This window comes from Anabrus simplex, chromosome 5 (assembly GCF_040414725.1).
Source record: "Anabrus simplex isolate iqAnaSimp1 chromosome 5, ASM4041472v1, whole genome shotgun sequence".
NCBI classification, from domain to species: Eukaryota; Metazoa; Arthropoda; class Insecta; order Orthoptera; family Tettigoniidae; genus Anabrus; species Anabrus simplex.
In genome coordinates this window covers 148,968,621-148,993,611 of record NC_090269.1, presented here as the reverse complement: position 1 = coordinate 148,993,611, position 24,991 = coordinate 148,968,621, and the positions used below count along the sequence as shown (strand labels likewise).

At 39.5% G+C, this 24,991-nt stretch overlaps 1 protein-coding gene across 4 annotated transcripts in view; it reads left to right on the top strand.

Moving 5' to 3' along the window:
- The window catches only part of LOC136874712 (myb/SANT-like DNA-binding domain-containing protein 3), a 37,153-nt gene extending 12,369 nt beyond the window's left edge, over positions 1 to 24,784 (top strand). For all 4 annotated transcript variants that reach the window (XM_067148362.2, XM_067148365.2, XM_067148364.2 and 1 more), the window contains exons 2-5: positions 20,983 to 21,092; positions 21,259 to 21,493; positions 21,575 to 21,787; positions 24,404 to 24,784. In XM_067148362.2, the coding sequence (XP_067004463.1) occupies positions 20,983 to 21,092; positions 21,259 to 21,493; positions 21,575 to 21,787; positions 24,404 to 24,652 (807 nt within the window). In that variant the 3' untranslated portion in view covers positions 24,653 to 24,784. The remainder of the gene's footprint in view (positions 1 to 20,982; positions 21,093 to 21,258; positions 21,494 to 21,574; positions 21,788 to 24,403) is intronic.
- Positions 24,785 to 24,991: the final 207 nt, after the last annotated feature.

The window sequence follows — 24,991 nt, the reverse complement described above, 5'->3', positions numbered from 1 at the left end:
TTGAAAGGTCATACCACAACCAGCGAGTAACGAAGTATTGTCAGCGTGTCCACTGCTGCTTGTTATGAAGCAAGGGTGAGGAAGCAACTGATAGCAGCTGAAGATCTCACTCACCACATCCCTGCATGGGTAAGAGCTAATCTGTCATCATCCCTCTTCAAGGACAAGGCTTTGTGACGCTGCGGCATCTGACGGAAACTGGCTGAACTACCAGCACTAGAATTCGGCCGACACTCGGAAGTCAATAAGCAGAGCTTTATTAAAATCACGATTAAATATATAAAGAATCCCTAATTTTGAAGCATGTTAAAGTAGCCGCTTAGAGAAAAAAATAAACTTCCCTACGGTATAGTTTGCTTCTAATTTGAACACCATCTTGACTTAAAACAAGTTTAGGAAAACCGCGGTTCAGAGCTCAATTTCATATGGAGATTCTTATTTTAAATACCATTTTATAACTATACTTGCATTTCTTTTTAAAATGCTTTTACACTAATGAGAAGTGTATCACAGACTACCGTACGCTATAAAAACAAAATAATTTTACCTTGTTCCGTTTCCTTATAGAAACTCTTACAAACTTTTGACCAATGTTACAACAACTACTGAGCTGGTGGCCGGCTGTTCCAGCTCCGGCCGCCTCTTAAGTACCTATACGTCCATTACTCACTAAAATTCATATGGCTGTCAATTATGCTTGCCATCATGTTATCCTTAGCTGACTTTCTTGCTAAATTAAATTTCCTAGTAAGTTCTTTCAGTCTCTTCTTACTTCCTCATATATCCCTATTTCTTTCTAACCTGCACCTCTGTTATAATACATTGGGTCTTTATGATTACTTACCACTTTAGAAAAATACCATACCTGTTTTCAAACTCCCCAACAATTTCATTAAACCTATCCCATAGTCTGTTTATATTTTTATTCACCATTTTGAACTAATCATAATTTTTGAAATCTCCCCTCTCTCTCATCAACCTTATGATTATTGCCTAATAGTCTTACAGCATTCTATTCTCTCATATTTATTTTAAACTACAACAGAAAAGATCTTCATGATCACTTCAGTTTTTCTGTAGTTCTCATCTGGTTTTATTAGCACCATGTCTACAATATTTTTCTCTCTATATTGTTTGTTCCATCACTTTCTGATTCAGCTGTCCTTCCCAGATTAACTTATTCACCATTTGTTGGTCATGTTTACTGTCATTTGAATCAGTCACCACTGATCTGCATTTAGGGCAGTTCCCCAGGTGGCAGATACCCTATCTGTTGATTACTCATCTTCTCTTCAAGAATTGCAAAGAATTTTTAAATTTATTACACATCTTCCATGGTAAATTATTCCAATCACTAACTCCTCTTTTTATAAAATAATATTTGTCCCAGTTTGTCCTCTTGAATTTCAACTTTATCTTCGTATTGTGATCTCAAACTTATTCGATTACCAATGTCATTCCACACCATCTTTCCACTGACAGCTCAGAATGTGCCACTTAGTCTCCTTCCCAGCCCAAATTCTTCAACATTTTAATAACACTTCTCTTCTGTCAGAAATCACCCAGAAGAAATCGAGCTGCCTTTTTTTTTTTTTTTTCTTTTTTCCAGTTCTCAAGTCAAGTAATCCTGGTGAAGGTCCCATACACTGGAAACTTACTCTTAATTTGGACATTACCAGAGACTTATATGCCCTCTCCTTGACATCCTTACAGCAATCCCTAAATACCCTCACAACCATGTGCAGAAATCGGTACCCTTTATTTACAATCACATTTATGTGATTACCCCAATGAAGATCTTTACTTATATCAACACGTACACACTTACAATGATCACCATGAGGAACTTTCAACCCATCAATGCAGTAATGAAAAGTGAGTGGACTTTTTCTGTTAGTGAAACTCACAACCTGACTTAACACAGTTTATCATCATGGGCCTGGGCCTGGCAACACTGTCAAAGTCTTTTTTGCAGTTGCTCACAATCTTGTAACTCATTTATTACTCTATACAGTATGACATGATCTGCAAAAGGCCTTATCTTGGATTTTAGTTCTTTACTCATATTATTTAAGCTCCAATAATACTGCCGTGAGTATTCCCCTCTTAATGATTGCAGGATCATTATCAGCATTGAAACACCAAGTGCATTTTACAGTACGGTAATATGTAGGAATTATTTTCAATAAATGACAACTCATGTCAAAACAATACACTCCTCATCTTGCAGCCGCTAAGAGCTCATTGGTACTGTTTTACATTAAAGTTAAGCAGGATATTTTGGAAGGCAAAGAAAGGTACGATGCTATTAAATAATTATATAGAAGACATATTGACAAATGAAAAATAATTGTCAATGACAAAAATGCATTAGTTCCAAAAATAAATGCATGGCAGCTTGTGCTGAAATAATGAAACTGGTAGTATAGTAACAAAGGAGCCCATAGCCATTGTGCCATATACTGAATGATTTGTTTGAAAATATTGTAAAAAACATGTCTAAACTGGAAAATAATCTTGACTAACTGAAGGAGAATGAAGATAAATTTACAGATATGCTGAGTAAATTACAAACTACCATGAACAGGTGAAATAAAATATACATGGCATGGAGTTGCACCTAGGGAAAATTTTCAAAATAGTTAAAGAACTCAGGAATTCCAGGATAGATGAGTACAATGGGCTCTCCTCAAAACCAAATGAATATGTTTGCATATTGTAGAGTGCAAAGAATAGTCACAGTATGTACATGGATACTCATGCATACATATTTTATACTAGCTGATGTACCCGTGCTTCGCTACGGGATTCTCAGAAAGACTGACTTGGTGGTATTCCTAACTGAATTCAACATAGGTCATTACAAAAACGTCAGTAGGAATGTAGTGACTGAAAGGAATGTTGTCGTATAAAATACTCGATCAAATGAAAAAAAAAAACCCACACTTTCTCACTTTCAATGAACAGTACTACGGTACCGATTTAAGAGTCCAAATTTCCAGAGCTGGAATAACCAGGTCGCAGACTGCCGTGAACACTCCTTTGTCATTATTCCGTTAAATATGCACACTACTCATTCCAATCAGTGGCTCAGAATAGGGATTGTATAGCTCGAATACTATGATGAACCAGTGAGTTACGTACCAGATATATCAGAAAATGTATGAACCAGAGGAATGGCATGCTAAAGAAGAAAGTTATTTTACACCCCAGCTACTTCCCACCAATATACAGGCAGGCTGTTACAGTCGGTACGACCAGGCGAGTTGGCCGTGTGGTTAGGGGCGAGCAGCTGTGAGCATGCATCCGGGAGGTAGTGGATTCGAACCCCACTGCCGGCAACCCTGAAGACGGAATTCGGGAGATAGTGGGTTCGAGCCCCACTGTCGGCAGCCCTGACGATGGTTTTCCGTGGTTTCCCATTTTCTTACCTTAATTAAAGCCTCGGCCGCTTCCTTCCACTTCCTAGACCTTTCCTATCCCATCGTCGCCATAAGACTATCTGTGTCGGTGCGACGTTAAGCAAAAAAAAGATATGGTATTCCGTGGTTTCCCATTTTCACACCAGTCACACCAGGGTGTACCTTAAAGCCAAGGCCGCTTCCTTCACACCACTATTCATTTCCTATCCCATCGTCGCCGTAAGACCTACCTGTGTCGGTGCGACGTCAAGCAAATTTTAAAAAAACCTCGGTATGCTGCAGTAATCCTATCTATCGGGGATGAGAGGAAACAGAAGACAAAAAGCACATCACAACAAACAATGGTCAATGTAATGTTATTGTTGATAAAGTTTATGAGCTTTCTATATTGCAGGCCTTCACATTAGTTTTCTTTCGATTCTGTGATATTAGGGTGTCTTACAAAATTATTTATATCGTAGACGGTAGTTCCTTATTCTCAGACTTTACATACTGATTTTCACTAAATTCTGTTTACCCATTTTCTCGTGACTCGGCGCTGATTTGAACTTGGTAACAAAAATCCAAATTCATGAATATCTCCGATTGTATGCGGTACGGTAAGAATGTATAAGACATAAGTGATCGGAAATTTAATAACTTCTTACATAACTACTACTAACTTACGACATAACTAAATTTATGTTAGTTATGTAGTATCAATACGACCACTAATAACGTAAATAACTTATTTGAGAATTACATTTCAGACCTTCCCCTAAAATACCATTTCACTCAGCGTGAATAAAATAATTTCTAGCCTAGATTGCAGTGGTTCATCACCCGACATTACATACCGATTTTCATTAAATTCTCTTCAGCCGTTTTATCGTGATGCGTGTACATACATACATACATACATACAGACAGACACACAGAAATTACGGAAAAGTAAAAAATGCATTTCGTTGTTACTGTGGACATGACCGATACAGAAATACCATTCTTTTCCAATTCTGAGTAATGTACAGACAGAACTCTTATTTTATATATATAGATTTATCGATACGACCACAAATAACATAAATAACTTATTTGAGAATTACATTTCAGGCCTTCCCCTAAGCTACCATTTCACTCAGCGTGAAAAAAATAATTTATAGCCGAGCTTGTAGTGGTTCATCACCCGACATTTCATACTGATTTTCATTAAATTCTCTTCAGCCGTTTTCTATTGATGCGTGTACAATCATACATACATACATACATACATACATACAGGCAGACAGACAGACAGACAGACAGACAGAAATTACGGAAAAGTAAAAAATGCATTTCCTTGTTACTGTGGGTATGACCGATACAGAAATACCATTCTTTTCAAATTCTGAGCAATGTACAGACAAAACTCTTATTTTATATATATAGATTACATTTCAGGCCTTCCCCTAAACTACTATTTCATTCAGTGTGAATAACATTATTGATGGCCTAGATCATAGCAACCTATTCTCCGACTTTGCATACCAATTTTCGTGAAGATACGACCACTAATAAAATAAATATTTGACAATTAAATTTTAGGCCTTCCCCTAAACTACCATTTTTCTCAGCGTGTATAGCCTGTATTGTAGCGACTTATTTCCCATCTTTGTCTAGCGATTTTCATTAAAACACGACCTCTAATAACATATATATTTGAGAATTAAATTTCAGGCCTTCCCCTAAACTACCATTTCACTCAGCGTGATTAAAATAATTTATAGCCTAGATTGTAGCGGTTCATCACCCGACTTTACATTCCGATTTTCATTAAATTCTCTTCAGCTGTTTTCTCGTGATGCGTGTACATACATACAGACAGGCAGACAGAAATTACGGAAAAGTAAAAAATGCATTTTCTTGTTACTGTGGACATGACCGATACAGAAATACCATTCTTTTCAAATTCTGAGCAATGCACAGACAAAACTCTTATTTTATATATATATAGATTCAGAGCAAATCAATGGGCAGCAGAATGACCTGTTACACATTCTTTCCTGATGCTATAAAACTCATCTGTCCTCCAGCTTACATGAAGTGGAACTTTCCACTGTCACATCATCAATACACATTTCTGGACTGTTTTTGTGCCTCTGCCTTATATGTTGCACAGCTTTGTTAAGTTTTCCTTTATTTACTTTTAGCAACCTATCAAACACTTTGTGTTTGACCACTGACATCACAGCATTTATGCTCTTCTCCATCCTACTGACTCAGAGACTTTTCATTGCCACTTGTTTTAGGACTTGGTGGAAGGCTAAATGCATACTGGTATTAATGTGCATTTCTAATCAGTAACAATAGGCCCACAGATCACACCTACTAACATATTCCTTTTCGAAGTACACACCAAACTCTCTAAATGTGTCATCATTTTCACAAGCATCTAGGAAGTTGTTGAGCTCACTATGGAATTCAACTACATTTTCACACTGCAACAATATCCTTAGGTGTTTGTACACAGTTGCTTTGAATTCCTGGCTACCATGAATTTTAGAGGAAATGTTCTTTCTCCAAGCCCTATCCACATGCATAGAAGTTTCTTTAAAGGGGTGCACGTGACTTTCACCCATGCATTAGAGAATGAAGCCTAATTATCAGTTATCAGTATCTGCTCAGGAAAATCAATTGCAGATATTGATTATTTGACAACATTAAAAAAAAGAACATTTCAGCACATTGCAGTGTGTTTAATTAGAGTAACAGAATGCAACAGAGAATCTCTCATTGTATTCATCTAACATCAATAATGTTGTAAGTGAGAAGTCTCAAGCATTTGTCCCATGAGTACTGTCCATACAAATGATTTTTTTTTTTTTTTCTCCCCAAACTCCACAAATATTTCTTTCTGCAAATCAGTCATAATTATTAATACAAAATCATTCTCTGTCAATCCGTATTCTGGGGCATACTCATTACCTTGTTCTTTTAACCTATCTATCCAAATGCACCCACTTCATACATCTTTCTGACTGTTTATCACTATCTAATCTAAAGTCACGAACAATATTACTCATGTCATATCTTTGCAGAAGGTGTAGCCTGGTAATCTACTTAGTATCTAAATTGTCTCTGATATTTTTTCAGAACATTGTCAAAGGGAAAATTCTGAGCCAAACGGCCAGCAATCTGCTCTCTCTCTTCTTTTGACAGCAGGACATGACCAACTTCTCTGCAATGTCCAAAATGTACATTATTGTAAATAACGTGCGTACTCGATTTATTTATTTTACATGGATCCTGAATTTTCATATGCCGTATTCCCTTTCCTCTTCTTTTGACCAATCCACTGCAATGACAGAAATAAGTAACTGAGCTCGATAGCTGCAGTCGCTTAAGTGCGGCCAGTATCCAGTATTCGGGAGATAGTAGGTTCGAACCCCACTATCGGCAGTCCTGAAAATGGTTTTCCGTGGTTTCCCATTTTCACACCAGGCAAATGCTGGGGCTGTACCTTAATTAAGGCCACGACGGCTTCCTTCCCACTCCTAGTCCTTCCCTGTCCCATCGTCGCCATAAGACCTATCTGTGTCGGTGTGACGTAAAGCAACTAGCAAAAAAAAAAAAAAAAAAGAAATAAGTAGATACAGTTGTCGATGTCCTCTTATGTCTTGGTGGATGAGTTAGAATATATCTGGTGAGCTTGCATCCGGGAGATAGTAGGTTCGAATCCCACTATCGGCAGCCCTGAAAATGGTTTTCCGTGGTTTCCCCATTTTCACACCAGGCTAATGCTGGGGCTGTACCTTAATTAAGGCCATGGCCACTTCCTTCCAACTCCTAGGCCTTTCCTAATCCCATCGTCGCTATAAGACCTATCTGTGTCGGTGCGACGTAAAGCCCCTAGCAAAAAAAAAAAAAATCTGGATTGTGTGTCGTTTTCTTCCTTTGATTCCATACATTCGATTCCTGAAAAGAATAGAAAAATTGAATTACTAGTTATTAATATTAAGATAATAATAAACTCATTGCACAGCTCAAATTGTGTTATGGTAAGGGTCATTCCATAAAAACTCACAAACTACGACAATAAATTAGACATTTACTTTTTTATTTATTTACTAAACTTGTTTGTAGAGTACTCGTGCCCGCCTGGTGGCATTAATTGTTAAGGTGTTGAAGTCTACACGGTCTAACACTGTGGTTAGCCGGTTCGAGTCCCGTTGATCGAAAACATTTTAGCCATCAGAATCTTTGGCCACCAGGGTAGGGGAGGTGGTGATATACAATTTCAAATCACTAGATTGCGTGCCAAAAGCCTGGATTAAATTTCAAACCTCTCCACAGTGCTCATATGGAGTGAGAGCATATGACGCTGTCGATGGTGATTCGTCCGTCGGATGGGGACGTTAAGCCTCGAGCAGACCCCTTGGTGCCTATTGACAGGAGTAGGCTATGTGCCGGCGCCGGGTTTCACCCTCTCCCTTCCTACTATCATATATCACGTCATTCATTTCATCTCATTAATTCCTCTGATGAGGCTGATGCCAGGAAGGGCATCTGGTCATAAAAACCGGCCATGACTGATTCATCTCACCGCATTCCCGATCCCGTAGATAAAACGAGACAAGGTTTGGACAAACAAAAACAAAAAACCATTGTTTGTAGAGTACTGTTTTCGTGATCTAATGTTTATTGTTGTTTCTCCAACCCTTGTCCTGTTTCTCTACAGGGTCGGGAATGAGGTGAGATGAATCTGTTATGGCAGGTGTTTATGACTGGATGCCCTTCCTGACTTCAACCTCATGAGAGGAGTTAATGAGATGAAATGAACGACGTGATATATGATACCAGGAAGGGAGAGGGTGAAACCCGGTGCCGGCACGTAGCGTACTCCTGTCGAATAGCACCAGGGGGGTCTGCTCAAGGCTTAACGTCACCATCTGATGGACGAATCACCATCAACAGCGTCATATGCCCTCACCTCATATGAGCATTGTGGAGAGGTTTGGAATTTAATCCAGGCTTTTGGCACGCAATCTAGTGGTTATAAATTGTATACTACCCCGTCCCCTACCCTGCCGGCCAATATTCTGATGGTGAAATTTTTTGTCGACCAACGAGACTCGAACCGGCTAACCTCGGTGTCAGACAGTTTAGACACCAAAACCGTAACAATCATGGTCACCAATGGGTGAATAAAGTTTGAACTTGATAATTTTAAGTGAGCTTCAGATAATTTTGATAAATACCTCTGACTATGGTCGGTCTGTTAACTTGGATCCTAAAAAAGCACCATTAAATTCAAGTACCACTGGACTGGGCTAGGATCGAACATACCAACTTTATCTCAGAAAGCCAGTGCTCTACTGCCCTAGCTACCCTGCCCAGCCTGAACAGCTGATCAGTATAGCCAAGCACTGAATTACTCAGAAAAATATGACTGGAAATCACTCCCAAGTATGAGTATCCACAGCCTGTTTCCAGTCATTCAACCGAGTCAGGAATAGAACACATGAAGCCCCATTTAGTGGTGAGGATAGGAACTGTGCCGGCTGCCAAAGCCTGTCGCACTCCTCTGGAGCAATAATTAATAACTGACAGATGAAATGATATTGGATAGTGTCGCCAGAATAAAATATGACACGGAAAACTGGAGTACCTGGAGAAAAACCTCCTGCTTCCTTTTTTGTCCAGCACAAATCTCCCATGGAGTGACTGGGATTTGAGACACAGAACCTAGCGGTGAGAGGCTGCTGCCTGAGCCACGGAGGCTGGAAATTACTCTTCAAGTGCTACTATTGACTCAATTAATCACTCACCAGGACGTGTAACTTGCTCCAACAACAGGTTTATTATTTTGAAAACAAGCTATTTGGAAGAAAGTAGTGGTTTTACATTATTTTCTGGAAAACTATACTTCTATTCTTCAAAATAGTTTCAAGTAGGCTTATTGAATTACAAAATACTATTTCCTTAGGAGTTACCTCAAAAGATATTGAAGTATATATTTTTTCAGAGAAAGTTGATGAATTACATGAGGATGTAACAAATATTAGTTCATAAATTTATGTAAACACCTGGAAGGGTTTGGCAAAGAAATGAGCACATTTCTTGCCATTTCAGAAACACAAATATAATTTAATGTTATTGGTGGTGCTGTCAATGATTTCTTTGAATTTAAAAGTTGATAAAACAGATCTTTAACTCCCACAGGAACTATATTTGTGCACAAAATAAATTATAGAAGATGTAGCCTAAACATCCAGTTTGTCATGAACTGTGGAATGGAGCAAATGACAGGTTATAGAAAAATTAAAAAAGTAGGTATTCAATCTTACTACGCAAACATTCCCATCTCTAAGTCTTTCCTGAAATTTAAAATAATTATTTTATCTCAGAATGAAAATAATGATGAAATATTGCATAAAATGCAGGTTTGCGCTAGATCAATCGGTGTGACATCAACACACTGACTTCCTATGCTAATTCTAAAATGGAAATCAGAATTCACTCCGGTCACTTCAGCCTTGCAACAATTATGTTTCAAAGGGGGAAGTAATCATCCTATATTCAAAACAGACATATCATTTAAAATGTAGGGTTACATCATGGACTAATATGTTGGGAATTTTGTGCACATTCTTTCCATGGATATAATGCTGTAACTGTTAGAACTAGATAAGTCTTAACATAATTTCTTAAAATAATAGTTTAATGAATTTAGCAAGAACCATAGGCACCCTTCTTGAGATTTCAATGAATGATAATGTGTAGTTAGTACCAGTATAACAATTTTAGACGACACATTAATGAAAACTGAAAGTTCACCCTAAGGGAATCTTCTCCTCATGCAAATAATTTATTTAAAATAAATGCAGAATATATTAAGGAAAATCTTTCTGAAAGCATGACTTTTGGTGGTGAGTACGTTTCGAGCATCATTAGGCCTAATGGAGCTATTAATAGGAACAGAAAATTATACTGATTGAAAGAATATTGGTATTTAATGAACATGTTTGGAAAATGTCATAACATTTTGTGAAGAGCTTGTAGCAGGTTGTGATATTACATGGCACCCTTAATAAACTTTAATGAACATTTATGCATTCAACTAAATACCCTTAATAAACTAATGCATTCAACTATCTCCATACGGATTGCCTAACTAGATACAGTGAACAAAAATATGAATATCTGTTGCATAACTATTATGATACAATGGCTGAACATTCTTCCTACCTGTCATGTTATCGAAAGACATTTCTGTGATAGAACATCCTTCAAGAATTAGTTCACTGTGGTCACGCAACACATGCTGACTCAACTCTTGGTGTTCACAGTGATATACAGACAATTCACCACTGAAATGAAAAAGACAGGCTTTTGAGTAAGAACATACCACTCCATTACCTCTAAACTATCCAACTCGTAATATGGAAATCATCAGCACTTACCAAGACAGTCTATATGAATTTTGCCATCTTCTGACTGAATGTATGACGCTTATATGTCCCCGCAACTATCGTTCGCTGGATGTGTCCCAACTACAAAATTTACAAGTGAATCCAGTTCCATTTAGCTGCCCACACTTTAGTGATTCAGATGACAACTTGTGTACTTGTAATTTATGTCTCTTTACCAGATATCTAGTGGCAAAAGACATATTGCAGATTTCACAGATTTTCATGATTCCTAAATAAAATTTCACATCGTGTAGATAGAAATTATCCAAATGAACGTATTGACCACACTAGAAATGATCCAAATGAACTTACTGAACATGTGTTGATGCAATTCAAACAAATATTAAAAATTATTCACACGAACGTATTGACCACATGTTAAGCACAATTCGAACAACAATTTTTTCCTCCACTTACGCAAAAACAATTGCTAATCAATTGTCATATTTACTTTGAATCATACCAGATGGCAGCACTTTTGTAAAAGGCTGAGGCCATCAACGGCCATATTTTTCAAGAATGCATTCTGATTGGCCTATCGTAAGTTCCATGCTTTGCTGTAAAGTTCAGGCACCATGGTCAAAGTAACCAGTCTATACCATAACATCTCTGGAAACAAAGTTGGCTATCATTAACATCCTCATACTTCTTATGTGAAATTATTACCAATATTACCCACAAAATCAGTAATAATGCTACGTTTCGAAATGGAGTCCTGAACACATGTGAGTAATTTTCAATGCATTATTATTATTATTATTATTATTATTATTATTATTATTATTATTATTATTATTATTATTATTGTTACCGTGTTTTAGCGGTAGGTAGAGGCGTAAGAAGGTGCGGGCGTGAATGGGTTTCAAACTACGGAATCAAAGTTAATGTAAAAGTAATTTAAAATTTAACTAGGTTATATTTTCTTTTCAAAAACAAAGCAATAACAGACATGGCAGGTACAATGTAGCAAAACAAGGGGAGATACAATATTTACAGGTTTTGGGCTTCACGCCCTGACTTCTGCGATCAGCTCAGTTTTACCACAAACACAAGTTTTAACAGAGGGGCAGAAAACCCCATTCATCCCTAGGAGCCCCTGGCTCCGAATTACACAGAAAAGCCTCCACGAGGCATATGACACTCCATTTTCAAAAGAGCGATCCGCTCTTAAAATTTAAGCCTCTCAAAGGCCAAACCAAACTCTACCTTCAAGCTGTCCTCTAAGGACGTATTCACAGGGGTAAAATACCCAACCTACAGAGGTCTATTACATGAAAAGAAGGTTGATTACATGACCTCTAAAATAACAATTTGAGAGGAGGCGATCTTGCACTCCTAATACACTTTGTTTTTTTTAAAACCTAATCTGGCTCTGGGCCGCTAACGCAAGGGCTAATCCCATACTACAGAGGTGACTTAGAGAAGAACACTTTACATTACATAAACGAAGAATAGTTTGAGAAAATAAGTTCACCTCAAAACAAATGTGAGTGGGAGCTCGAGAGGGTTAGCACTCTCTATCCCAATATGTAGCCTTACAAGAAAAAGATGAAAAGAGTAATTACATTTTAGGAAAAGGTTACATGATGGAAATGCTTCGAACCCGCCGCGAGTGTTAAACTGCCGACCTAGCAAGAAAAGAAGTTATTAATAGGCCATTACCTGGTGTTTGAACGGCTGAAGAAGAAAGAGGCGCTTCCCGCCTCCTGCTATGTACTTAATACACTGAAAGATGGAACAGAAGTGGCCCGGAGACCCCAAAATCAGCAGTTTATATCCTCTCGCGGAAGATTCTAGGCGTTAGGGGAAATAAAACACCCTCCCTCAAAGTTTTTATTGGCTAGGGAAAAGAAACCCCTACATAGAGGAAGAAGAAACACATTATTGGTGGAAAATTAATTAAAGAAATTCGGGATTGGCTAGATCCAAAATAAGGGGAAAAAGAGGGGTATACAGCCAACTTAAACCATGACAGAAAGAAATTTAACAAAGAACAAACTCTTGAAATAAACATTTCTCCAACAAAATAGTTCTTTGATTTCGCACTAGGTTGCACTATTGTAATTCTTCAGTAGTGTCCTCTAGAAGAGAAAGTTCACACGTCTTACTTCAAGCGAAACAAAAACACATCAAAAGGGACACAGTTCAAAAACTCAAAATTTTCCACGTGGTGACATCTTCTGAGAAAGTAGAGAATTAATAGAATAGATAAAGTTCAACCTTCCTCCAGAAGAGGAGTTTCAACTGGCGCAACTTTTAAATAAACGGTGTAGAGGTGTACCGCCCGGTACAGACCTCCCCCCCCAAAAGTTCCTCCAGGGGTGACACATGAAATCAGTTTGAAACAAAGTCCAAGTAATGATGTTGATACGAAGATAGATAGCAGAAGCATTTACAAGATTTCTTAATTCAGTTTCAAAATGTTGTTGTTGCAGGAGAATGAAAGTCTTTATGTTTGTAAAATTTGAATTTCTGAAGATAAACTTTTAATACTTAAAGGTGAAGAAAAATTTTGCAATGTCCACCAAATATTGTAGTTGAATTCCCAAGTGTAGTTATTGCTTATGGTGACTGTCCATGTAGTTGATGTAGATTGAGTCGAATGGCCGGACCGGCCGTTGCAGCTTGCGTCCAACGGAGGCCGCTCGGACCCCTCAAGTACCCTGAGATACCGCTCGCCCGCACTATGAGGGGAGCAGAGGTGTTGAAGTACGCCGCGCCCGCGGTGAACAGATACAGGCTGCGGGCATGTAGCAGGTCGTGCGCCGCACATCAGCCTTGGCCGGGAGGAGAGCTCCGGCTCGCCGTGCACATGTCGTCCTCGCTGGAGAGGAGGGGGCCCATCCCCCTCCCCAGTCGCTGCACGGCGCTGCGCGGCTGCGGGGGCGCTGAAACATTAAAGCTAGGCGGCAGAATTGTGTTGGACAATCATTTTCTTTGAGAGTACAGGCTTGTAGAGAGAGTGAGGGGCCAGCGGCGTGCAGATATTCATGGTATTCATTAAGCCACTGTGTAGAGTGGAGCAGGAGACGGGAGCGTGGTAATGGCCGTGGCAAAGACAGGATGGCAGTTTAATGGGTCGGGGCAGGTTTCACAAACATGCTTACATAAGAAACAAAATCCTATAGAAGGGGCAGAATGCCTTAAAAGTGAAACTCAAAAAAAAAAAAAATATAACCTTCATATCCTTTCAAAATAATATGAAGCAAGTTAACACAGAAATTACACCGGTTTCACCTGGGACAGGTGAACCCTAAATATCCTCTCGGTGGCTGGATTACTTAGCAATAAGGTAACCGGCGTAAGAAAATCGAGAATGATACAAGGCCCATGAAATCTGGGGGCAAGCTTGCCCGCGGGAACAAAATTTTTGACCATAACCTGGTCACCTACCTTCAAGGTGGTGGGTCTCCGTCCACGATCATACCTTTCCCTAACCTTTTCATGAGATACTTTAAGATTAGCTTTAGCCTTCTTCCAAAGATCTTTAATGTTGTCCGGATCTATTGTCTCGGGCAGAATGTCATTCAGAGACCAGAGGTTAGAGAGCGGCGTGTTGGGAACGAACTTAAACATCAAAGAAGCTGGAGTAAATTTGTGAGATTCATGAACCGCCGAATTCAAAGCAAAAGCTAACCAATGCAGGGACGTGTCCCACCTAGAATGATCTTCATGATGATAGGCAATAAGTGCGGACCTGAGATTACGGTTAACCCGTTCAGCCAGAGATGGTTGAGGGTAATAAGCAGATGTAGTTACATGAGAGATGGACAAGTCAAAACAGAATTTACGAAACAGATTTGATGTAAAAGCTTTAGCATTATCAGATACAATGTATTGGCACGGACCAAAAGAAGCAAAAATAGAATTTAGGCAAGTAATGGTGGACTGAGCGGTAGCCAGCTTAGTCGGAAATAACCAGGAAAATCTTGTAAAACCATCTACACACACAAAGATGAACTTGTTGGCATTACCCTTTGACTGGGGGAAGGGTCCCACATAATCGATATACAGGCGTTCCATGGGGCGCGACGCTTGATGAGAAGACAAAAGGCCTACTTTAGTGGACATGGTGGGTTTACTGATCAAACAAGATTTACAAGCTTTTACAAGTTCCCGAATTTCACCGTCCATACCTTTCCATATGAACATTTCACGAATCTTTTCACGAGTTTTAAAGATTCCAAGATGCCCCCCCAATGGGGTCTCATGATAGTATTTGAAGATCATAGGTACAAGAACCGCTGGAACAACAACTTTCATCAACTTATCATGCCTCGAAGGGCAACATAGAACACCATTCCTTAGAACATAAGGGACAGCATGTTCCCCAGAAGAAAGGGTTTCCATTATCGGAGCCAGCGTCGGATCTTCACGTTGGTATTTCTCAATATCCCTAAAAAGCATGGGAGCATCTGTTAAGATGGCATTAACACCAGATAGTATGGACTCGGAAGGTGATGAACTGTCGACCGGTTCGTGGGTCTCTACGTCGTTATGAAACATACGGCTGAGTCCATCGGCAACAACATTTTCAGTACCTCTGATATGCCGTACATCGAATTGGAAGGCAGAAATACGGATGGCCCAACGGGCTATACGACCTGTACGACGCGGCCTACCTAAGACCCAGCTTAAGGCTTGATTATCTGTCTCCAGATCGAATTTGACGTGTTCCAGATAGAGACGGAACTTTTCTAAGGCGAATAAGACTGCCAAACCTTCAAGCTCATATATGGAGTACTTTGCTTCTTGAGCTGACAATGTCCTAGACGCATAGGCGATGGGTCGCCTCCCTAGTTCAGTCTCTTGAAGAAGAACTGCAGCCACTGCTGACGACGATGCGTCGGTTTGGACGATGAATTTCTTCGAGAAATCAGGCATAGCAAGTACAGGGGCATTACAGAGAGCTAATTTCAGATCTTCAAAAGCGGCTTGTTGAGAAGGTCCCCACTCGAATTTAATGCCTTTCCTACGAAGAAGGTTTAAGGGCGCCGCTCTATTAGCAAAATTAGGAATGAACTTTCTGAAGAAATTCACCATGCCAATGAACCTGGCGATACCTTTAATGTCCTTGGGAGGTTTAAAATCACGGATGGCCTGTGTTCTAGAATGATCGACTGCTACACCATCAGGTGACACAATATGCCCTAGGAATGACATAGAGGGCTTAGCAAAGGCAACCTTGGACAACTTAACAGTTAACCCAGCCTTACGAAGGCGATTGAGAACTTCTCGCAAATGATCTAGATGTTCTTCAAAGGTTTCGGAAAATACGACGACATCATCCAAGTAGTGATATAAGTACTCAAATTTGATGTCGGAAAAGACCCTATCTAGTAGCCTAGTGAGCACAGCTGCCCCCGTGGGGAGCCCGAAAGGCACGCGGTTGTATTCATATAAATTCCAGTCCGTGGCAAACGCTGTAAGATGTTTAGACTCTTCGGCAAGGGGAATTTGATTATAGGCCTGATTCAAGTCCAAGATGGTGAAGAACTTGGCCTTACGAAACCATGAAAAGCAAGAATGAAGGTCGGGAAGGGGCACAGATTGCAACACCACCTTCCGATTGAGAGCCCTGTAATCAATGACAGGCCTGAAGCCTCCTTGGGGTTTCGGGACTAGAAAAATAGGCGAAGAATACGCTGACTTAGAGGGCCTAATAATACCATCCTTCAACATCTGATCGATGATTTCTTTCAGAGCCTTCATTTTAGGTGGAGATAGCCTATACGGTGGAAAACGGACAGGAATTGAATCCGTGACCTCAATTTTGTATTCAATAAGGTCAGTAACACCAAGAGTATCAGAGAACACCTCGGGAAACGACTGACACAGTTTCCGAATACTATCAGCCTGCTCCTCAGGTAGATGTCTAAGGTCTAACAACATCTCATCCTGGGTAGGCGAAATAGATGAACATGATACAGAATTACACTTTAACAAGGGAATTCTACAATTGGACGCAAATTTGAATGTGCACGACCTACTCTGGAGATCGAGCACAAGACCAGTGTGAGAAATGAAGTCCGCTCCCAATATGATGGGGCAAGACAAACGCTTGGCCACAAACAATTTGATCTTCCATGTAAATTTAAAAACCCGAATTTTGACATGTAAGGAACCTAGAATTTCTAATGGAGATGAATTAGCCGAAACATATTTAACAGGAGATGAGTCATAGTCAGGGAGTTTACAAACAGATTTCAATTTAGAATACCAATCAGCCGAAATAATGGAACAAACACTGCCTGAATCTAAGAGAGCTGTTATAGGCTCATTATTTAACTCAATCTTAAGAAAAGGAACAGGTGCGGGGGTATCCGCCGCGATCCTAAGACACTCTTTAGGGCATTCAAAAGATAAATTTGAAGGCTGGTCGTTCTCTGCATTTACAACCTGTTTACTAGGGGCTAAGTCTCGGGAAGATGGATTAGTCGGCTCAGCCGACGCCACTAGTCACTTTTTATTATTGGAATAGCTGGAATTTGCACCAGAAGTTGAGCAGGAGGGGGTGCTATTTGAGTTTGGGCAATTCTTGGCGATATGTGAGAAGGCCCCACACTTAAAACAGCCTTGTGATGACCCTGCTCCATTCCTTGTCCCACTTGACTTGATCAGAGGACACTTATTCCGCAGATGTTCAGGCGACCCGCAAGCATAACATTTACGGGGATTGACTGGTCGGCGAGGTGGAGGCCGAGTGTTACTAAAGGAAGGCGGGGGTTCTTTCGCGACACGCAAAGAATCGGCGTATCTAACTCCTTCCGCTGAGACGGCCAATGCTTCAAGTTCAGAGAAGGTTTGCGGACACGCCGCGAAACACAAATATGACCTGTAGGATGGCGAAATACCTTCTACAATAGCCTGCACAATCTGATCTTCAGGAAAGTGCAGAGCAAACACCCTAGTGTAGAATTTGATATCTTGAATGAAATCAGCCAAGTTTTCATCCAAGCGCTGTACACGGTAATAGTACTTCTGAATCAGGGAGGACCTGGCCCTAGCCGGGATGAAGTTAGCTAGCAAATGGGCATGGAAATCCTCAATAGATGATTGCTCGGCAATGGCTCTTACGATTTTATCAGAGAGAATACCAATAGCATACGGATAGATAATCTGCAAAATTTGACATGGCGAAAGAGAAAAAACCAGAGCATGATCCTGAAATTCCACTAGAAATCTTAAAAATGAAATTACATCACTGGTGGTGTTGACGGAAAACTTAGAGATACCTCTAAGCAACATTGCCAATGGATGAGGCAAGCTACTGAACCCAGGTGACATAGTCGTTAAAGGTTTCAATGGCAAAGAAGTTAATTCAGAGCGGATGTTACCCAATGACGCACGGCGTTCAGATTCGTTGTTCGATGGGGCAGAGATAGTTTGAGCAGCAACGGTTATCCTATTGACTTCTCCCTGAGGAGGCTCTTCATCACTACCTACGTTCACTGTGGCGGGTTGATCAGTTTTGGGAGGAACTTCGCCGGTTAGCAATTGAGTGACCTTATTAGACAATTCAGAAATAGTTTCAAGGAGCGTATTAGCGTCCTTCCTCTGAACGTCATTCACCTTTAGAGACAACAGATCATTAACTCTATTTGCAAAGTGATACAGCCTGCCTTGCACACGCTTAATTTGATTAGGAGACGGATCGTTTTCATCAAAAAAGCTGACTACAGATGCTAGCCCAGTAATATACTCGACGATCGTGGAAAGAGAGTCATCAATTTCTTTCTCTCCCAAATTGGGGATGGAAATGGGCAAATCAAGGGACTCTCTAAGCTTGTTGGTGTCGATTGCAACCGTGCCTCCAGATTGCACATTTCTGATAGTTAACTCGTATATCAACTCCTCTTTGCGCAAATAGTTAAGGAGGAGAACATCGCGAGGGCCGGGCATGATGACAGAACAATTTTGAAAAACTCAAAAAATTCCAGCAACTGAGACAATTGTTAGAGTTCGAATCAAAGCAATGTTTAGCCGTAAAAAGGAGCTAAATTGAGACCCATTCAACCACGCTCTGCTACCACTTGTTACCGTGTTTTAGCGGTAGGTAGAGGCGTAAGAAGGTGCGGGCGTGAATGGGTTTCAAACTACGGAATCAAAGTTAATGTAAAAGTAATTTAAAATTTAACTAGGTTATATTTTCTTTTCAAAAACAAAGCAATAACAGACATGGCAGGTACAATGTAGCAAAACAAGGGGAGATACAATATTTACAGGTTTTGGGCTTCACGCCCTGACTTCTGCGATCAGCTCAGTTTTACCACAAACACAAGTTTTAACAGAGGGGCAGAAAACCCCATTCATCCCTAGGAGCCCCTGGCTCCGAATTACACAGAAAAGCCTCCACGAGGCATATGACACTCCATTTTCAAAAGAGCGATCCGCTCTTAAAATTTAAGCCTCTCAAAGGCCAAACCAAACTCTACCTTCAAGCTGTCCTCTAAGGACGTATTCACAGGGGTAAAATACCCAACCTACAGAGGTCTATTACATGAAAAGAAGGTTGATTACATGACCTCTAAAATAACAATTTGAGAGGAGGCGATCTTGCACTCCTAATACACTTTGTTTTTTTTAAAACCTAATCTGGCTCTGGGCCGCTAACGCAAGGGCTAATCCCATACTACAGAGGTGACTTAGAGAAGAACACTTTACATTACATAAACGAAGAATAGTTTGAGAAAATAAGTTCACCTCAAAACAAATGTGAGTGGGAGCTCGAGAGGGTTAGCACTCTCTATCCCAATATGTAGCCTTACAAGAAAAAGATGAAAAGAGTAATTACATTTTAGGAAAAGGTTACATGATGGAAATGCTTCGAACCCGCCGCGAGTGTTAAACTGCCGACCTAGCAAGAAAAGAAGTTATTAATAGGCCATTACCTGGTGTTTGAACGGCTGAAGAAGAAAGAGGCGCTTCCCGCCTCCTGCTATGTACTTAATACACTGAAAGATGGAACAGAAGTGGCCCGGAGACCCCAAAATCAGCAGTTTATATCCTCTCGCGGAAGATTCTAGGCGTTAGGGGAAATAAAACACCCTCCCTCAAAGTTTTTATTGGCTAGGGAAAAGAAACCCCTACATAGAGGAAGAAGAAACACATTATTGGTGGAAAATTAATTAAAGAAATTCGGGATTGGCTAGATCCAAAATAAGGGGAAAAAGAGGGGTATACAGCCAACTTAAACCATGACAGAAAGAAATTTAACAAAGAACAAACTCTTGAAATAAACATTTCTCCAACAAAATAGTTCTTTGATTTTGCACTAGGTTGCACTATTGTAATTCTTCAGTAGTGTCCTCTAGAAGAGAAAGTTCACACGTCTTACTTCAAGCGAAACAAAAACACATCAAAAGGGACACAGTTCAAAAACTCAAAATTTTCCACGTGGTGACATCTTCTGAGAAAGTAGAGAATTAATAGAATAGATAAAGTTCAACCTTCCTCCAGAAGAGGAGTTTCAACTGGCGCAACTTTTAAATAAACGGTGTAGAGGTGTACCGCCCGGTACAATTATTATTATTATTATTTCCAGTTCCCTACTTCTTTACCACTGCCCACATTGTATTATTGTAGGCCTACTATTTTTCTGTAACTACAATTAGGGCCAGTTTTCTTGGCTTCTGCCAATAAGCCTTTTGAGGTTACAAACTCCTCACCCCTACACCTGGGATTTTTTTTCCATTTCTCTAGCATGTTGGTCTTTATTTACCTTACCATTCTTTCGCAGTGGTTCTGCATATTCACTATCACCAGGCACTCACTATAACAGATTTTTAAGTATGGAGATACAAAATGCTGTGTACAGCTCATAACACGTTTAACAGTTTCTTAACATTATTGTCAACAATAACACACTATTCCTTCGTACCACAGAACTGACCTGTGCTGACAGCTGGCACAGCGTTGAGTTGGAAAGGGGACTTATTCCAGGAATGTGTCCCTTCTTCTACTCAATGAAGATTCTCGCTCATTGAAAACACTGTCTACTGCATTGGAATGTGTACCCTTTTCAACGCTAAACTAGAGAGTTAAAACTATTACAGCTAAAATCGACTGCAACCGTATTTCATGATGTGAGTGATATGTGATAAAAATCATATGTTTTCTTTTCTTTGCAGAATTTGTTGAAAAAAATTATTAAAGATTATGCGTCAATTATAGAATCCAAGAGGACAGATACGAACACCAATAAATCCAAGACTGCTGCATGGAACACAGTTTATAAGAGGTGAGGATTAAAATATTTCTTTTAATATGTGTACGAAATGTCCCAGGAGGAAATGTCAGTACGAACTCTATTGTAGTAAGCATTTACCGTATTAAGTTACTTTTGTTTCTGAATCTTCGTCATTGTAATTGTTAACATTTTAATATCTCCTCTGTTTTATTTGAAGATTTATGGAGCTCAATCAACGAGAAAGGTGTCTGCCCGAATTGAAACAGCAATGGCGATGCATAAAGCTAGAAGCAAAGAGAGTTCTGTCAGAACATCACCAAGCTGTATTCCAAACAGGGGATGTGCCGAAACCTCCCAGTCCCTGTAAAGACGTTACTGATGTGGTGGAAATGATACCTCTGGAGTTTGAAGAGGATACCAATGAGTTCGACAGCAACAGCACTTTTCCTGAGGTAGGCTACTTCCTTCATTTCTTTCTCCCTCAATTTTCTCAACAAATCTCACTAATTTTACTTATTATAATTACTTTGCAGTTCAGGGTAGTAGTGGACTGGGAGGGAGATTCTTCCCATGCTCCTGATCTCCCCAGGGGCGAAGAGGCACTGGAGGTTGATTGTGAGGTCATAAGTAACGACAAGACAGGCGGCGTAGAGAAAAGCGCCCCATCAACCCCCTCCATTGGAAAAGAAACGCCACCGGCTGTGGAATGTGTGGGAAGATTCAAGAGAAAGAGGCAGCTACTAAATGTAAGTGTGCAGGAAAAACAAAGCAAAAGCTTCTTAGCATTTCGAGCCTGGATTGAGAAATTAGCACTATGGTAAGCAATGTCATGGATTTGTTTTTCTACGTTGTAGGTTATATTGACCAGTTTTAGTCTACTTCGCCGGTTGCTTTTTTCTCTTTCCATGTGTGATTTACTTCATATTAAGTACTGTAGGTAAGACTTTGCATCATACGGAAAGGTTGTCTCTTCGCTTGTAAAATGCCAGGAGCACTAGGAGAAATGTTTCACTTTTGGTAGTTCGAGTGCAATTGTCATGGATGGGGACATTTTTATAAATATATAGAAACAAAAATAATAATTTTACGCTGAGTTATTTGCATTTCATATTTCTTAAAAGTAAATGGCAGTAATCAATTCCCAGGATCATGCACAGGTTATTCCTGTTTCAAAATTGATAGCAGACGGGCTTAAATATAAATGCTTTTCCTTCAGTTTAAGGAAACAGGTATATCACAAAACTTGGTCTAATATCTCATCGACGTTTTCCTAAAGCTGATGACTAACAACATCTTCATGTATCTATAAAAGGCTCTTAATAGAAAAATAGAAGAAAATGCACATGGTACAAAAAATAATAGATTTTAAACAACATACCTTTGTTAGATAGTTTCCTATTTTAGGGGCACTGCTGATCGTCTATCTTCTTCCTCCTCGTCACAATCACGGCCTTACTATCATCATTATCAGTGTCACCTTCCAAGTTAATTAAGTTATAATGGGTTTCAAAATTTCAAATTTCTTACCTGTTGGGAAATCTCCTTTATCATAAAATTCAAGATGTGTGTGTCGTACGTCTCTTTCAAAATCATCTATGTCAAAAAAAAAGTTCAGTTGTCGGTGGTTTACTTCAAGCACGTATTTTTGGAAGAAACAAAAAAACATTATAAACCATCTTTCGAACTTTACTACTGTATATACTGGATTTATCAGTTGCATCAGTACTGGGTTTGTTGTGCGATGTAATTGTTTTCATTGTTGTACACTGACGATAAAAACGTCAGTACAATTTCACTCGACTTGCTCGTTAACATAACAGTTCTCAAGTCAGATGAAAAGCGGACTAATATTCTTTACAGTTGACACGTCTTGGTCCTCTGGACTACGGGCATCTGTTTATAGTACCTTATCGATATTGCAGTGGAATATCACAATATCCTCTTTGAAGTAATGAGCCAGCTGCAAGTGGATTAATTTCTGATTTTAAGACACTGATGGTAATGTTTATAACGTCATATAAACTTTAAGATAATGACAGAATATAATTCATAATATCGCAATATATTTACTTAACCACTTTATTATATCGCTTTTCTCGGTATAACTTTACATAAGGTTCGCCAGGATAAATAACATAGTAATCATGGCTGACGGTGGGCGAATGGATTCTGCCATTGGTTGAAGATTACGCCAATGAAATGTCGTTCCCATAATTCAAGACAAAACATCTCACTGTCTTGAATTATGGGAGTGACGTTTCATAGAGTAAATCTTCAGCCAATGGCAGAATCCATTCATGCCACTGCCAGCCATGATTTAACAATCTTGGCATAGCGCGACTTATGATGTAATATGAATAAGAAATAGAGGCATAAAGCCGCTTTGCGGCTTTTAACCAGGGGGCTTACGCCCCCAGACCCTCTTTCCTTGGTCACATACCAATGGTTTTGTCACTAGCTTGACCTAATGAATCTAGACCAATGTAGCGAGACAGTAATAAATAGAGGTCTCACTTCGCAACTTCTAGCTTAATGACATACCAATGGTTTTGTCACTAGCCGGACCTAACAAATCCAGACCAGTAATTTTCTCACTAGCCAGACCTAACGTATCGAGACCAATTGCTCTGTCACTAGAAAAATTTTCATACACACACATAAAGAAAAAAAACAAAGTCACCTCCGTACAGGCCATGAAGGCCCTTGGAGGAGTGGAAGGTAAAGGCTTCCACCATTGTTAACCTCGGCACGTGATGGGGTAGAGTGGTTAGCTCTACGCCCGGCCGCCTTTGCCCCCAGGAATTAACTTGGTACTCACACATAAAGAAGGATATAGAAAAAAAAGAAACATTTATACCGACATTGAACGTACCTTGATTTCCTATGCCTACAAACACCGGCGTCCATTTTCATCAGTAACTTGTTGATTACCGTAGCCACCAAGACATTGCTACGTCATACTACAAACTAATCAATGACAAATGAACATTAAACAGTGGTTCTGCGCTGGTTAGCCTTAGATAAAGTTGTACCCTTTTCTCATCCGTGAAAGATCTTCAGTAGCAGCATGTACTTGTTACTTCATTTAGGGAATTAGGACATCGTGGTCATCAGTCTCTCTCTCTCCGTGTGTGTGTTTGTGTGTAACACAATGGGGTGTCTGCCGTGTGGGTAATCCCAATTAATTAGCTATGAAAACCACCCTAATCTTACAAAGTAATAAATAAACCAGTTTGAACGTATGACTTAATCCTTGTTTCCACGATGATCTATACATCTTATTCACCTTTCCTCGCCTTTTCTATGTCGTACTTCAATTGAACCAAGAAATTACGCTAATCATAACCTACTTTACATTCCAGGAAAGTGAAGATTACAAGCTGTCCATTAAAAAGATAGCAGAGGAAAGATCAGCTGTTTTCATAAAGCAACAGGAAGAAAAGCACTTGTTGAAAATAAGAAATTTGGAGCAGGAGAATGAAATAAAGATGAAGGAGCACCAAATGCGAATGAAGAATTTGGAGGAGGAAAGAGAGCACAAACAAAAAGAACATTCTGTAAAAATGGAGATTCTCCTTTTAAAAAAAAGTGCCTTGTTAAAAAAATTGTAAGTTTTTATTATATTAAAAGAAATAAGGAATAGGCTTAAATAAAACATTTGTAATTATAAATATTGATTGTTTTACAGTGTATTTCAAAACCAGTCATTAATAAAAGATGCTCTGACAGCATTCCCTCGCACATTGGGAGCTCTGGCTACAATATGTATTCTTCTGGAATAATGATAGGTTCATCAAGGTATTCACCCATGTCAATAGCAATGTTATGTAGCACAGCAAGTGCTACAATGTCAATTTTTGTGTTTTTCAGACTGGCATTGAAACCCTTCAACAAACATATGAATCGTTTCCATACTCCAAAACACCTTTCAACTACATTTCTGATATGGA